This window comes from Parasteatoda tepidariorum, chromosome 10 (genome assembly GCF_982258835.1).
Source record: "Parasteatoda tepidariorum strain Cologne lab strain chromosome 10, Ptep-v5.0, whole genome shotgun sequence".
Lineage (NCBI taxonomy): Eukaryota > Metazoa > Arthropoda > Arachnida > Araneae > Theridiidae > Parasteatoda > Parasteatoda tepidariorum.
The window spans coordinates 81,087,888-81,104,640 of record NC_141764.1 but is presented as its reverse complement, the minus strand read 5'-3'; the positions used below and the strand labels follow the sequence as shown (position 1 = coordinate 81,104,640).

General features: G+C 28.3%; 1 protein-coding gene across 1 annotated transcript in view; it reads left to right on the top strand.

Annotated features, from left to right (window-relative positions):
• Positions 1-16,753, top strand: part of LOC107456427 (uncharacterized) — a 45,643-nt gene that overhangs the window by 18,745 nt on the left and 10,145 nt on the right. Inside the window, exon 2 of the mRNA XM_043051250.3 lies at positions 1,426-1,807. Coding sequence (XP_042907184.2) covers positions 1,426-1,807 — 382 coding nt within the window. The remainder of the gene's footprint in view (positions 1-1,425; positions 1,808-16,753) is intronic.

The following is a 16,753-nucleotide window of genomic DNA, read 5'->3' as shown; positions in this document are numbered from 1 at the left end:
CTATCCAGGAAGAGCTTGAAAAAAATTCTACAGCTTAATTAATCATTTACCATATTACAACAATTTGTTTCGAATATACATTTTTTTTTTTTTGTTGATGCTGCAGCGTCCCCATTAGAGCGTAGCTGAAGGAGTACCGGAAAAACCTATTCACCCACATGTTAGGTGCTTTGCAGGCTGCCCGACCCACGTTTTCACGGTCCATTGCCCATTTTTTTTATGCTATTTTGTTTCAGTTTTTTTTTCCATCTCTTGTTTTTCTAATGATCATTTTTTTTTATCCTTTCAATTTGCCATCAAGCATGTAGTTATCTAGACATACGACACGAATTACTCACTTCATTTAACAGTAATATGTGTTATTTGATTGTAAAATGACAAGACAACATCTGTTTAGTGTTATGAAGTAGGAGCTTCAAGCTACTGTTAAAACGTTAGCGAAATTGAAATGTAAGAAACGTTAAATGATTTTAAAATTTTTGCTTTTAAATGTCCATAAATATTTTCTATTTTTTTTAATTACATTAAATATTTTTATGGTGTTTTTTAATATGCGTATTAGTCAGTTTTGAAGAGCGCTTTATTAGATTAATTCACTTTTTAATACGCCGTCAAACAGGCTCTTAGTACTTATCAAGACAAGAAACAAACAACAGAATAAAGAAATTTGTAAATCAAGAATTAATAACAAAGAAATTAGTGTGACAGATAACGGAAATCATAAAGAGATTAGTAAAAAACAGAGACATTTTATAGAGTTTGTAAAAAACCTAAAACCTAGCTTTAAAAGATATAGAAAAATCAGTTAGTTATTTACAAATATATAGTTTCGTGCCATTATTTCACATTCATGATAATATTAATTTCTTAATTGCATCGTATTATTGACACTAACTACTACTTAAAATATGTAGCTTTGAAGTTTAACTTAACTGTTGATAAATATATTGTATAGAATCTTAAAAAGATTCTATACTAAATTAAGAACTTATATTGAAAATAAAAGTAATGTCATAAAACATCTTTTTATCACATAATTTTTTAAAAGCATGTACTTAAATCTATCCACTGTATTGAGTATTGTGTTGAATTACCTTAATTGAGGCAAGAGATGACGCAAACGAAAAATACTATTTATTTTAGACAAATTCACCAGTGTCCCAAATGTTTTTACTCTATTTTACACTTTCCAGAATCAGGTTTAAAATTTTAGACATTATTCACTATACATGTGCAATTTACTGAGCATAAAGCACAAATAACAGTGCAAAAATGAACATCTAGTTCTGGTTCTGTGAACAAGATATCCATTTGTCTGTTATTTTTTGCGCATTGTTCATGCTGTTAAGTCTCATTCATATGCATCACAAAGTATACCCTACCTTTATTTAAGAATTTACTAATTTAAACATTATTATTTTTCAGTTCGTCATGGCAAGACATGCACATCGCCGACGGACACAAAGCTTAGATGACTGCTACCACTGCCCTCCTGGATTTGGAGTGGAACGCCACTGCAATAGACATCACGACACTGTGTGCATAGCTTGCGCGCCAGACCATTATTCCGGACATTATTCTTCACTGAAGGCTTGTTATCCATGTTCACGATGTGGGCCCGGACTTTATGTGGCCCACAAGTGCACTGCGTCTAAAGACACCATTTGTGATTCGTGTCACACTTACAAAGGCCCACATAACGAGGACTTTTATGAGAGGTGTGTGAAACCTCTGTTGCGCTCCTCTGAAGAAAATAAAAACGATACATTTAATAGAACTATCAGTCATTCGTCCGAGAAAGCTGAAGGTAAGTATTCGTCAAAACTATTTTGTAGCATCTTACCATGTTTAATCAGTGGCTTTATGTCACGTAAGATCTATGGCTTAATACAAGAATAAGTAAATGTTTAATATCTTTTAATAATTATAAGAAACTTTATTGTCATTCACCTAAAAAATATGATGACAAAATTAGTGTCTTCATTAAAATTAATCAGTAACTTAATGCTAAAATTTCATGCTACATTTATGGCTTAATTCAACAATAAGCATTGTCCTCAAAATGCTAAAACTGAAGTATTTTACATTTTGCTATGGAAATATTTTTGATTTTTTTTCCCTAAATTTGTGTTTTAATCTCAAAATTATCAATTAACACAAGTATATTAACTATATTAAAATTTTACAAAGTTAGAAAAAATTACTTTAAATCAGATAGGCGGACTGCAAAGATAGTAATAAAACTAGCTTTATAATTTGTGATGTTGATTCTAGAATTGAGCATCTTTTTGCCAATCATTTTTTCCCCAGCCAATATTTTTTTATCATTTTATCAATCATATTTATACCCGATCACGATTCAAAATAAAAACTGGTTTTCTTTATCCAAAACTTGCCAATTCTTTTGATACAAGTGCCAATTTAATAGCTTTTAAATATGCAAATCATCCTCCAAATTGTCATACACCTAAATTACCATCAATCTTTCGAAGATTTTACGAACCATATGGAATGGTTAATCAGTAGATTTTGGATGAATTATTTCAAATGTGCATCAATCAAGTTTAACAGCTTCATCTATCAGGAATAATTTACTCGCAGGACTTTCAAATAGTTGTAAATCTCTTATCATCTTCGTAGACATAAAGTAACCAGACAGACGAAATAAAATATTCAAACAACGCCACAGTTAAGTAGCCATCGCTTTACCTGCAATCAATATTAAATGTTATATTTGTGAGATTTAATATGTGAACTAAGCAATGATGATGAAGAGGAAAGTAATTATCACAACAAATTTTACTTTTTTTGACAGGATGATTTATGTGCTTTGAGTGATGAATGAGTATCCCTTAGTTCGGGTACATACGTGACTGAATTGAGTTGCTTATGTACTTTAATATTTATTTACCTTTATAAATCAAAGTCTTTTCATTTGTTGATGTGTCATCAAAGGAGAAGATATTCATTAAGTTTAAAACTCTTGACTCGATATAGATTAAAATATTCTGTATCACAAATCAGTTTGGGTGCCGTTTATCGAAATTTAATGGATTTTTTGAAGTGATTTTTTTAGAATTATGCTTAATGAAAAGTTATATATATATTAAAATAATACCAATAGAACAGCCGAGAAACTGCTCGCATAATTTTCTTGTCAGACAAAAATTTAAGAGTCGTTGATTATCTTTATCTTGATTATTTTACCAGTTGAATGCTCGAGCAGCGATCTTCCTGTTTTGCATTCTTTTCACGCACAATTCATTCATGCAGGAGCATTTGTTTTAACTCTACAATGAGAGTTTATTTAAACTTTTCAGAAAGCGTTTCCCATAGTTAAAGAACTTTGAGTTAATTTTTGAGAATTTTAAAAATTTATGCGTGTTTTTTTCGATGATACAGGGTGCATTTTTTGAAGTATTAAAATATTAAGCATTGAATTCTTATCCTTTATCTTATAAAAGTTAATCTATTGTATGTTTTCTCAATTTTTTTTCCTTGTCTAAAATTTTGCACTCTGATCAAGGGATTTTTGGGTCTTGAATTAAAAATCAACAATGCATCGTGGCTACATTTTTTTCAGTTATAAAATTTTTTACATCTATACGATTGAACCATTGTACTGAACGAAATAACACTCTCGTACTGTAAAATTAGGTTTCTCATATTATCTTTAAATAAGAAATATGACACAACTTAGTGCATTCTCATCTTTTACAATAATGCTCCTCCATCATCTCTGTAATTTGGCTTTCAAAATGAAGTATATCCTCTGAACACTAATAAGAAAAAAAATTCTGTAGTCAAAAAATATCTAACACAAATTCAGATACAAAATCAATGCAACCGTTCTACCATGTTAATTCTTTTACGATGTTGTATGAAACGTTGCCACTTCAATGACAGCTTAATTTAAACTTGATCACTTTATCGATATGTGTAAGGAATAAAACGAATAAAAATTATTTATTTACACTATTGAAAGTGTTACTTCGCGTTAAACCATAATATAAATATACTCAGTTAACCAATTATTGTTCGAATTCTTCCATAAAACATTATTGTTTAAGAAAAAACTTGATGCTACGTCATGCACTCTCAACTTTTATTATAATGCTCCTTCATCAACTATGTAATTCCGTTTTTAAAATGAAGCATATACTTTGAACACAAATAAAAGAAAAATTTCTATAGTCAATAAATGTAGAACGCAAATTCAAATTCAAAATCTATCCAGATTCATACATCAAGTCTTCATGCTTTTCGATTAAATGAAACTTCAAACGAAATGAAACTTCTTTGTACGAAATGAAACTTCTTTGTATGAAACTTCAAACTTACTTTCATCCAATAGTTGTAATCGCAACGGCTGTAGCTTTACTTAACCGAATTGCGTAAGATTCTAATAAGTTATATTTTCATGAGTTTTTAAATTGATAGAAAATACGGTTCAACTGTAAATTTGAATGAATTTTAAAATATTGTATGGTGCAATTTTAAAGCAATCGAATTTCGTTTTTCATGTCCAGGGTTTTTAATAATTTATATTAAAAATCATTAATTATTGTATTGTAAATATTTTGTAACTAAATTGTATGAGATTTTTAATAGTCTAAAATGAATTTAAAATATTTTTAATTTCCATCTGTTCGTAATGTAATTGCTAGTATATATTATTCACGCATCATCGCGGTTGAAAGCAATGCATTAAGAACAACAAACAATTATTCAAATTAAGTTGAGGACGTTGAAAATCCGAAGATTTATATTCATTCGGTTCGTTAAGCATCTATTAGTGGGTGCAGATTCCAATCTATCTTACCATAACACCGTTACAGCTTAAAGAATAATTTGTAACACTACTTTAATTATCTTTGTCCTGTATTAATTCACATATTTTTATGTTCTTAATATCTATTTAATATGCAGCACGCAGTTTTGTGTGTGAATGAACCGCATCGTCGTGTACTTTAAGAGTTCAAAAAACCTTTGAAAACCTTCTGTTTTTCTCACAATACTTGTAAGAAAACATCTTTTTGGAATAGTTCATTCGATTAAAAAAACAAGTTGTTATGTTCATGATTCTTTAAACTTTCAAGTCAAAATAGATTTAATCATAAAATTATGCCAAAATTTTAGTAAAATAGTTCATTCATATGCTAAAGACGAAAGCAATAGCATTTGTAGTTTATTTATTATTTAGATTAAATAGTTTTCTTATTTTCACGGTTGTTAGTTTTTTACTTTATTAAGTAGCAGTTTTGACATCAATTATTAGAAACTTTGATATCAATTCTGAGAAAATTTTAAAATCGAATTCGGATCTCAGCTTATGGCATTTTTAACTATAATTAGGAGTTATTTTAAACTCAATTAGTAGTTTCGATATAAACTGGTAATACTTTGAGCTTCAAATATGATAGTAAATATCCGGAAAACTTTAATTTGCATTGAATAAGCATTTGAGTTATAATTATTCCTCTTAAAATAATCGATTTTGATTTTGTCAGCCTAAATCAAACTTATCATCTCGTTAACGTTAATGTTCATGTAGTTTAAATTTCATGTTTAAAAAAAAGTCTGTTACGTTTAAAGTGAACTCAAGATTTCATACTCAAAAACATTTAATAAACAAAGCTTATTAAGTGTTCTAGAGATACTTTATTTTGTTCATTTGACTGTCACAAAATTCTAGTATTTGCTCAAAAACTGGTAAACAAAGAAAAAACTTATTAACTGTTCTAGAAATACTTTATTTTATTCATTTGACTGTCACAAAATTCTAGTATTTGCTCAAAAACTGGTAAACAAAGAAAAAACTTATTAACTGTTCTAGAAATACTTTATTTTGTTCATTTGACTGTCCCGAAATTCTCGTATTTGCTCAAAAACTGGTAAACTAAAAATGAAGGTAGACAGACACTGAACATAAAATGCTCCACTTATTATTTGAAATAGTTTTAATCTCCTGAAAAAGTCTAAACGGAATTTCTGCTCCTGAGGATCACCTTGTAATTACTACATTTTGAAAGTACGCTTGTGCAAATGTTTCTGTTACGTACCTGCAAACGTTTCTGTTACGTTTTAGATACTTTTTTTTTCGTTTGATTTGAAAAATGCATAAATGAAAGTCTTAACAAATGATTGCAAAAACACAACATTGATCCCTTAACGATTTCGAACATTTTAAATAGATAATTCTGCTGAATTTTTTAGAACAATCTTTTGCATTGTGTAGTCACTTAAACATGCGGTCAGAACTCCTGAATTATTCTTATTCTCTATGCAGTTTAATCATGAATAATTATTCTGAATCTTCGAAAAGTTAACTAACTAGGCGGGGCTTTAGCAAGTAGAGAGATTCACACCAGCAGGTGTTTGATTGGGGTTACTTAAAAAAAAGGTGACATTTGTCTGGCAGGATACCCCAATTACGAACTCTAAAACGAACAGCAAGTGTTTGAAGACCCCTGCTGCATCAATTTTCTGACATCACACCTGTGATTTGGAAAAATGAACAATAGAAATATTTTTATGCATTCTTTATTTACATTTCCCTTGACGTCACATTTTATTTATTTATTTATTTTCAGTTTTAACTACGTTTCTTAAACATGATTGTTTTTATAATGCTATCTTGACATAAAATTTAGGAGCATAAAACACAAAATAAAAAAGCGTACGCATTAATAACTTTTTATCTAATAAATGTATTTTCACGTACGAATTTCCTTCGAGGATTTTTTGGAATGAATCTTAAATTTCTCAAAATATTTGTGAAGGCATGAAAAATAACTTTACCTGAGTAAACAAAACTTTTTTTGATGGGTTTATATCCTTGACCTTTGAAATGTAGAGATAACTCAAATCTAAAAATATATTATCCCAATAGTTTTAGTAAGCTAAACTTTTTCGATTGTTTCTTTCGTAAAATGTCCAAGAAAGAAAATTTTCTAAGAAAGAAACGATACGAAAAAAACACCCCAAAAATATTCGCTTGTTATAAACATGGTTAGATGAACATTAATAACCCTAAACTTGTTTTCTTATAACTTTCAAATTATATGATTATAAACGATTAGTATTAAAACTATATATTAGACTAAACAAATTGTGCCTTCAGGCATTTTAGAAGATATTTAGATTGAATTAAATACCAAACTATCCTGAGCAACTTAGTTAATATTCAAGTTAAGTTTTAGTTGACGTATTCATACAAGAGTAATCATCATTAATCTATTACATAACGTTTAATAAATTGTCGATCGGGAAGTATTATCAATTACAGTTATGAATAATAACGAACATTTACATTAGGGGTAATTTATAAACTTTTTTGAAAAGAAAAATTGCTTTATTTTAAGGCTATAACTCTCTTTGAACAAACAAATTCAAAATTTTAGAATGAAAATGAAAATCGAATTAAATTGAAAAAAGAATTAAAATGAAAATAGAATTAAAATAGAAATGGAATTAAAATAGAAATAGAATTTAAATTGATATTACTCCTTTTGGATAGTTGAGAGGCGCATAATTTAATAACGAAATAATTTGTCAATTAAAACTGTTAAGAAATTGTTAAAAATTAAACATAAATTTATGATTTGTAAAATAAGTGTCATTACTTTTATAATAAGTGTAATTACTGTACATTAATAAGTGTAATTACTTTTTGTTAATTTATTAATTTCATTGTAAAACATTTGTAATATTGTACACAATATGTCAATTTATGTATATTCATTTAACACCTAAGTCTGAATTTAATGTCAAGCAAATAATATATTAGACTAATCGAATGTTTGTAGACTATATTTAAAGTGCCCACATTAGTAATTTTTCAATTAAATTAATTTTTCTTTAGTTTTACGTCATCAAATAGTTTTAAAAGAAAAATTGTAAACGTAAAAAAAACAGAAATTTTCATGGACATTTCCTAATAAATAAAAGCAATATAAGAAAAATTTGTGTTCGCCAATTTCCCAACCACAACTACAATTAAAACTTCTTTTATTTACTTACAAGCTAATTTGCCATTTCTGATTAATTAAATTGGTTCACTTCTTTCATTCTATTTACGATCAATATTTCTATTTTTTTACCATTTTCCTTTTAATTCTTACAACAGAAGTTTAAACAAATAAAAGAGTAAATGTAGAAAGAAAATTCCACCACAGTCACTCATTATAAATCAGTGCGGTTTTAAGTTTCCAACTCATTATTGTTCTATTTTTCCTTCAACCCCATATTTTCCCCATGTGCAGCGCGTCTTTCAACTTTTCTATGTCTGGTTCTGATGACGTGTATGGCATTTCAAGCTAGAGAAGTCTCGAAGGGACTGATGGATAAAATCTGTCTGGCACAATCACCTTTCATACCTATTCATTTTTTCAGACTAACCCCCTTGACATCTCTGATGTCACATCTCAGAAATGTCAACCCCTGGGAGCCTCTGAAATGAACTTTCCGATGTCGCAATCCCTGAATAACATACTTGCAATAAAAAAATTAGATCTATAATATGTCACTAAGAGTTCAGGTAAAAACCCATAAAAGAAACAGAAATGCAATTATGAAGTAAATTTGATTTTTGCTTCTATACTCTTGTTTACCTCTTTATTGTATAAAATGATTAACAATTAAATTACAGTGATTAAAAAAGTTTAATAACTGGAGAATGAGTGTGATTCAATACAATCGTTTCAAACATTCTTATAAAATGAGGGCACAGCATAAGCATTGAGAATTCCGCAGCAACCCAAGGTCGATAATGTCACCATACGCCGCTAGGTGCGGTTTCCTATCATGGAGTGGCTCTTTCGATGTACTTGAATTTGCATTAGTTTTATGTTTTCTAATGACTATTGTCAAAAATTGCATTCAGATAGGCCGTGAAGAAGCTGTTGTGTTGTAATTTACTGATTTGGTTATAAAGATGCAGAATCCGCCAGTTAGATAGAAAAATCAGTAAATTTCGATAAATTAGTTTTTATGGTAGTGTTAAATGCAATTTTTAACAACAATTATACTAAAACATGACATTAGGATAATTTATATGAAGTTCAATTGTGTCCAAACAGAAAATTCGTAACAGTAAAACTCCCCTAGCTGCGTGCGATGACATTTCCGGTCATGGTTGCTGTTCTATTCTAAATCTTAAAGACGTTTCTTACCGCTTTTCCAAGTTTATAACCACCGTACTGAATGACCCAGCACAAAAAGAAATGAATTCTGGTAAAATTACCGAGAAAAAAAAGTAAAAAGAAAGAAAAACACAACTCTGGTTAATAAAACCGAAATACACGATATTTAAACCATTCATTTGTAATTTTTCCGTTCATTTGGTTACTGTTAACTAATATTCTGGTTTTCAAAATAGTTCTTAGTTAGTAAAAATTATAAAAATGAAAAGTAGGTTTAACGGAATAAATGGTTTTTACGCATGCTCTGAGGAATCATGTTAAAATTACTTCATTGTGAATTTTCCAAAATCATTATCAAAACGCTTCAGTTACAAGCGGTACCGAACTTTTTGTTGTTCCTGTAGAGTCAGAAACACGTTAAATTTTACCACATTCAGGTAGTTCTTACCATACCTCTTTTTTCAGAGTGTATACCATGAATTCGTACATTTATGACAATGCCTAGTTTTTAAAATATTACAAAAATATAAAGATTTATCTAAAAATGTAAAGACATATTTTATACTTTTCAATAAAATTGTTGCATTGATGATTTCTAGCTATTATAGTTTCAAATTATTTCTTCAAAATATTATATTTAACATATGTGAAAACCAAAAATTGTTTTTGCTTATAATTTAACTTTTATTACGTTTACATTATTTTGTAATTAGTATTATTTATATTTATTAATTAGTATTAGTATGTAATTAGTATGTAATTAGTATTATTTATATTTATTAATTAGTATTAGTATGTAATTAGTATTATTTCGAATTTCATTGATTTTAATAGGTATATTTCAAACTATTTATATCACTTAAATTAAATTATAATCTTGTAGCTACTCAACAAAATAAGAAATTTGCATTCAAATAATCTCGCAACTTTTTTTTTCTAAACATTATTCAATGATTTTCATTTCAAATTACTGTAAAACATAAGTTTAAGATTATAATTACGAAAAACAGTTCATTGTTTTAATACTATCAATCCACTAGTACAATAAACGGAACTTCTCTCAGAATAAGAAATTTTATTTAAATACAAAAGTATGCTAGAAATTCTTAGCAATTAAATTCCTTGTGTAGGATAAAATATTTACTTCTTTCAGATAAAAATGAATCATTTCTATGTACGTCCTTATAGTGTGTGGGTAAACCTAAACGCAAAAATTTATGAGGCCGTTTATAAGCCGAGATAATATCTCGTATATTCTACCAACGCAGAACAATTATCATATTTAAACGCAAATGTGGCATACTTATGGTTTGATTTTGTGCTATACTTTGGCTTTCATTTCCATAAATGGCCAATAAAAATCATAAAAGTACTTCGAAGTAAAATATGTACTCGTTTGAGTTGTCTAAAATGAAATACTTTTATCACAATTGTTAAGAAAACGTTTCCAAAATCAAAAAGATTTTTCTTATCGTTTATTTACAGAATGAGAATTTCATAGATTCAGTATTTTAAATGTTGCTGAATATTATTAATAAGGCTGCGTTTGAAAAAAAAGAATGTTCAGTTCTGTTCTCATTCTATTCTTGTGCCATAATATATTGCTAGAATTTTCATTCTAAAATTGTGGTAAATTAACAGGCAGCAGTCTTTCCATCCGATTAGCCGTAAAGTTTACGGTAAGGAACATTTTTTTACTTTTACTGTTTTGAAACCGTTTACAACTAGTATTGTTATAAAACCATGAATACAAAACTTTATGCTTTTTCTTTTAACCATTTACAATTAGAACGGTTTCAAAACAGTAAAAAATAAATTTAATTGGATATAGCTAAACTTTTCGTTAGGTAATGGGCATTGGGGAGGGCAGGACATTGGAAACTCTTCATGTATTGAAGGGAATGTAGGAAATATTGTGGTGCCAATGCTAAGACACGAACCCCTGTTCTATCGGGTTTGAGACAGTCAAATTAGTCCTCTTTGCTATAATATATATGCTGTTGAAAAGAACTAAGTAGATTTATTAGGTAAACTTAGTTGGCGCGATGTAATTCTGGTTGTTTAACCGCATTAGGTGAAAACAATTAATAAAAGTTTTTTCTCGCAGTTAACAGTTTGATTGCCCTGTTATTTGACTGTTTTGTTTGAATATGGTAAAATAACAATTAGAAAAATTGTATTTAACTATTTTTTCTGAGAAATTCCTAACAGTGTACTTTAAATTCATGTATAAGTGTTACTCTTTTCCAGTGGTTTTTAACTTTTTTCAACCATGGAACCCTAAAAGATCCCATTTCCTTTGACGGATCCCCCGATAAATTAAGTATACACAGACAATTGTGAACATTTTAAGGAATAAAAAACTGTTTTCTTTTTCTTTTTTAAATATATGGTATTCGTTGAAATAAAATTTTTAAAACTGCTATTAACGTTTTTTTTTTTTTTTTTTTTTGGAAAGATATTTTTTTAGGAGCGAATTTAGTTATTTTATTTTGATTCGAAAAACACAATGGAAAATACAATTGAAATTCTTTATAAGTGCATGTCCTTTTCATAATTTATACAATGTATTGCAATCAGAAAAATTATATACGTTTTTTTATGAAATATTGCCATTAATTGCATATATTTTTTTAAAAAATATTTGGAATTATTTAAAGCAAAATGCTAATAAAAAATTTTAAGGTATATAAAATTAACTTGTGTATAAAATTAACCATATTTTTTAGTTAAGATACGTTTGGAAATTTATTTAAAGTTCGAGTTAGAATGCCTAGATTGGATTGGTTGTATAAGCAATACATTAACATATAATTAAAAAAATTTATTAAACTTTCCTTCGAACATTTTTATTATTTTAGAATGATTCTAAATCAATCTCTGTGTACTCCCCCTTTAAATGCAACTGAACTTGCTTTATTTTCTGAAACGTTTACCAAAAGCCCATTGTGAGTTTAGAGGGATTTAAGGCTCCAAAATTTCTAGGCTTCACGCCGCCACTGAGGATCGAACCCCAGTCCTACGAAAATGTTGGCCCAGTGTCTTTAATCACTGAGTCATCACGGATCCAATGTAGTATTGTCATTAATATTAAATGGTATTCTTATTTATTTTATTAATTATAAGTAATGTCTATAATTATAATCATTATTAATTATACTTATTAATAATAATTAATTTTACTTATCATAATTACAAATTTTAAATATTATTATGCGCAGTTTTAATTACAAATTAATGTGGGAAGCCTGAGTTTGAGGCAAATAAAGGGTATTAAACAATATTTTTCTCCAAGTGCGTATCCCTACGAGCAATTTTTTTTTCTCTTGTAAGAATGATATAATTTAATCACTAATATATAATCTTTGCATCAACATCCGAACGATTTTTTTCTTATAAATACATAATTCAAAATTTAAATCCCTCCGGAAATATTTTTTTTCAAAAATTCAACCGTGTCGTTCATTCTCTTAAAAATTAACGTTTCACTACTTGATTTTTATGTCTTCCCCCAAATAAAACCAACACTTTTGATCGCCTTTCCGTCGCCATTCTCGAGTTTATCGACTGTGAATTCTCTTTTTGTCTTAACTTTTCTAAGTAAGAAAATTCTAAAAGAGGCCAATAAACCGATAAAAGAAAGTATCCGGTGACAATGATTAAGATTTTTCCAATTGGTGACACACGAGGTCGCGTGTCCCGACAAAGAGGATTAGAAGATTTGCTGTATACGCGTGACGATTCCCCAAATATTCGAATTCGATTATATAATAAGTGAAGCTTCCAAGCTATCGATCACCAGATTTCAATAACATTACTGCATACCAAGAACGAGAATGGAAAAATTTTTGTTTTGTAGTTATTAGATTAGCAATCGATTAATTATTGATGGCATCGATTATTGTGCAGTCTTTATCGCCTTCAGCTGCAAAAGAACTTATAATACAGTAATGATGATTAATAGCAAATCCATTGAGTCTACATTGACAGAGATCAAAGTACAAAACAATTTTATTGTAACATTCTACATATTATTAGACTTATAAGAAATCAGTTTTCACTTACAGAATGTTTTGAATAAAAAGGTTAGTCGTAAGTGGGTGTTAAGGGATATTTTAATATTTTTTTTTAAAGAAAAAACATTCAGGGTTTTAAAAAAAATAAGGAAGCTCTTTAAGCATGAAGTCACCTTGTTTAGAGACTTAAATAATCTATATCTATGAGTTACTTAACATGTTATTAAACGCTGAAATTTAAATGTTTTCACACTCAAAAAAGCACTCGAAATTTTTAAGTTTTCAATTACTACGTTTTGATTATTGTATTCAGTTTTTAAGTGTCAGATGAGAGAAACAGTGCATTTAAAAGGCTAATTTCTTAAGCCTTGTAATTTTGAACCCAATCCAGAAGACAAAGGAGCTTCTGGATCAAATATTGGGAGAAAATTGCCCCCCTGGAGGACTTTTTGATAGGATTAACCCGTATTTGCGTTACATGGAGAAGAAAACAACAAAAGTCTCCCACGTTTAGTCTTATGTCAAGGGGACTGTAACCCATGATTCATCTACCACTGAGGATATTTTAAATTTGCTCTGTGCTTGGTGTGAACCGGGAGTGGAGTCCGTATCGACCAGCCATCGCTGGGATTCGAACCCGGGACACCTTCTTAGGAGGCGAGGGCTCTATCCCCTGAGTCACCACGGCTCTTGTTTAAATATTAACATGTTTGGCTTTTAAAAGTATACCATACTAAAACAATTAGTTTCAAATCTTTCATAAAATATTAATCATTAATCATAACATGCCTTTTTCAAAAATTTTAAGTCATTCAAATAAACTACATTACTTCTAATCCAATTTTAAAGTTAAAGTCCGAAATAAATAAAATGTAAATTAGAAAACTATATTTCAAATCTTTTCTCTCTTTACACATCATCTTCACAGGTCATTTTTGTCTATAATAATTATTAATTGCGAAGTTTTTAATTCATGTACCTTTGAACTTTTTACATGCTAAAAATAAAATATAAATCATGCAAATGAATGTAAAATTGTTTACTAATTTTTGTGCGTTTTAAGTTTTGAATTAGAAGTAAAAGATTAAAAAAAATTTAAATTTTGAATTTGAGTCATAAATAAACATGAGCTAAAGATTAAAATCATAGTCTAATTTCTTATTTTTTATTTTAATGTCAATATAAATCAAAGGTCTGAAATATCTCCAGAATTTGTTTTTCCCACTAGATTTAAATATATTATTAGTATAAAATCGATGACGAATATCTTGAATATCTTCCTTTCACTATCTCCAGACGATCTACATTTCTTCTACTTAACAACTAAAAAAGAAAAGTATTCTAGTTACAAGAGAAAGCAAAATATACTTCCAATGTTTTTCAATCTACCTGATTGTTAAAGTCAACTTATAATCACCCAATGATGACTAGAGCACACGAAAAAAGGAACAAATGAGGCCAGACTAATCCGTTAAATATCTATCAGGTTTTGTACTAATGATACATTAAGCTAAATATTCATCAATCGTTTCCGGCAGTATTTCCGGATTAAAAATTTATTCAGGTTATTTGAATGATAAGGATGAAATACTTTATGTTATGAGTTAATTCACATGAGGTTCCAGGAAAGTTAACGTTTTGATAATGTGTAGTACTAGCTAATGTAATAATGTAGCATGTGTCAGAAATTTAAGTGGGATTTAGTATGCATTGTGGTCGCAATGTTTCCCTGTTAAAATAAATCCTATTCACAAATAGTATTACCTAGCATGATGATAATAATTAGCTACTTCATTACTTTGCTGTCACGTGACAATAATGTTAATACATATTTGTAGTATACGTATCAAAGATGAAGTCAAAAAATATGCTTACTAGACGTACATTTCTTAGTGTGTTAGTCAAAATTCAGTAACAAATGTGTCAATAATTTATTGTATATTGCACAATAAGTTGTAATTATCACTGCTATGATTATTGAACTATATTAATCATCGCTATTTTAATACTGTTATGATTACTTTAATAATTCTTACATCATAGCAATACTAATATTACACAATATATATTTCAATAATACCTTATGTTGCATTTTAGAATAACTAAATTCAAAATTTTTTACAAGTAAAAACATTCAATTATTATTTTATTTTGTATTAGTATACAGATAATTAAAGATAAATAAAGTTAGATTAAAAAAAATACAAAATATTTTTTTCCTATTGTGCTATTGCAAATAGAGTTAAATATTGTTGTGTTAACTATTAATTTTGTTTAATTGTTTTACAGAATATTTGTTACGCTCAAAATTTTTTGCTTTATAACTTGCATTTGATTACATACTCTAAACTCTTCTAAAAAGTATAATAATAAAAATTAATTACGCAAAGTTTTGTTTTAAATGTTCACACATTGTATATAGTAATGCAATTATTGAGTGCAATTGTTTATTCTTGTAAAAATAAAATTTAAAAAAAGACAAGTTATTGCTTTTATGCGTAAAATTTATAACTAATTTTAAAGAGGGCACTTATTATTTTGAAAGAAACCTGAAAGTGATATCAAAGTAAAAGTCAAAACTTTCTTAAAATGGAAAATTTTATTTCGAACATTTTTTTCCCAAGAATTCTGAGAAGATCTGCTGCGTGGCAACTTCTTGTAAATCCTTGACATCCAAACGATTTCTTCGCGGAAAAAATTACGTGTTCATTCACAAATTGCTGCATTACATATTTGTTTATTTCTTGAACATCATAACTGTAACTGACACCAATTTAAAGCATCACTGAACATCTTCCATAACTTCAGACTCCTAACATAATCATTCCATTAGATACCATTATGTTCGATCTTAGAATAGCTCACTTTCTAAATAAATTTCTTCACGGTTGATTAAAACTATTCTAGAATTTAACATCTTTTGTTGTAAGAATTATGTTTCATGCTCCATGAGTTCGCTGTTATGTGCAATATTCTAATTACCGTATTTTATACCAGCTTTGTAGTAAAAAATTACCATATACTAGAGAAACTTTTCTAAATTTTAAAATTTTAATTTCTATAATCTGCTTATGAACAAAACAATAGGTCACACAAAGGCTATATAATTCAGAAACTATTCAGGGTCTCAAAACTTTAGGCAAAGTTGTCCTAGTTTATGGAACTTAACTTAAATACTTAACTTCTAAGTATATTTTTTAAAAATTCTAATAGAAGGAAACACAGATTGATTCAATTTCCTGAAATTAACAATGACAGTGACTATTGTCCCCTCTACTGTTTGGCTCAGAAAATTTTTATGACTCCAAAGTTTAGAATTTGATATTCTAGAGATCCGCGTAAAAAATTTTTTACTAGTTTTCATAACTAGTCTTATTGTAATAACCAGTTGCAAAAAAATTTAATTTATTTAATCAATTAAAGTATTAAATTTAAAATACTACTCCGAAAAGGGTTCGAACTCCAAAATTCGTATTTTTGGAAAACTAAGGCTCCGAATGACAATGTTGTCGTAGTTAGAGAAATAATAGAGAAAAAAATTCTGGTATAATTACTGTAATGTATGACAATGGAATTTCTGGTAAAAACAAAAAA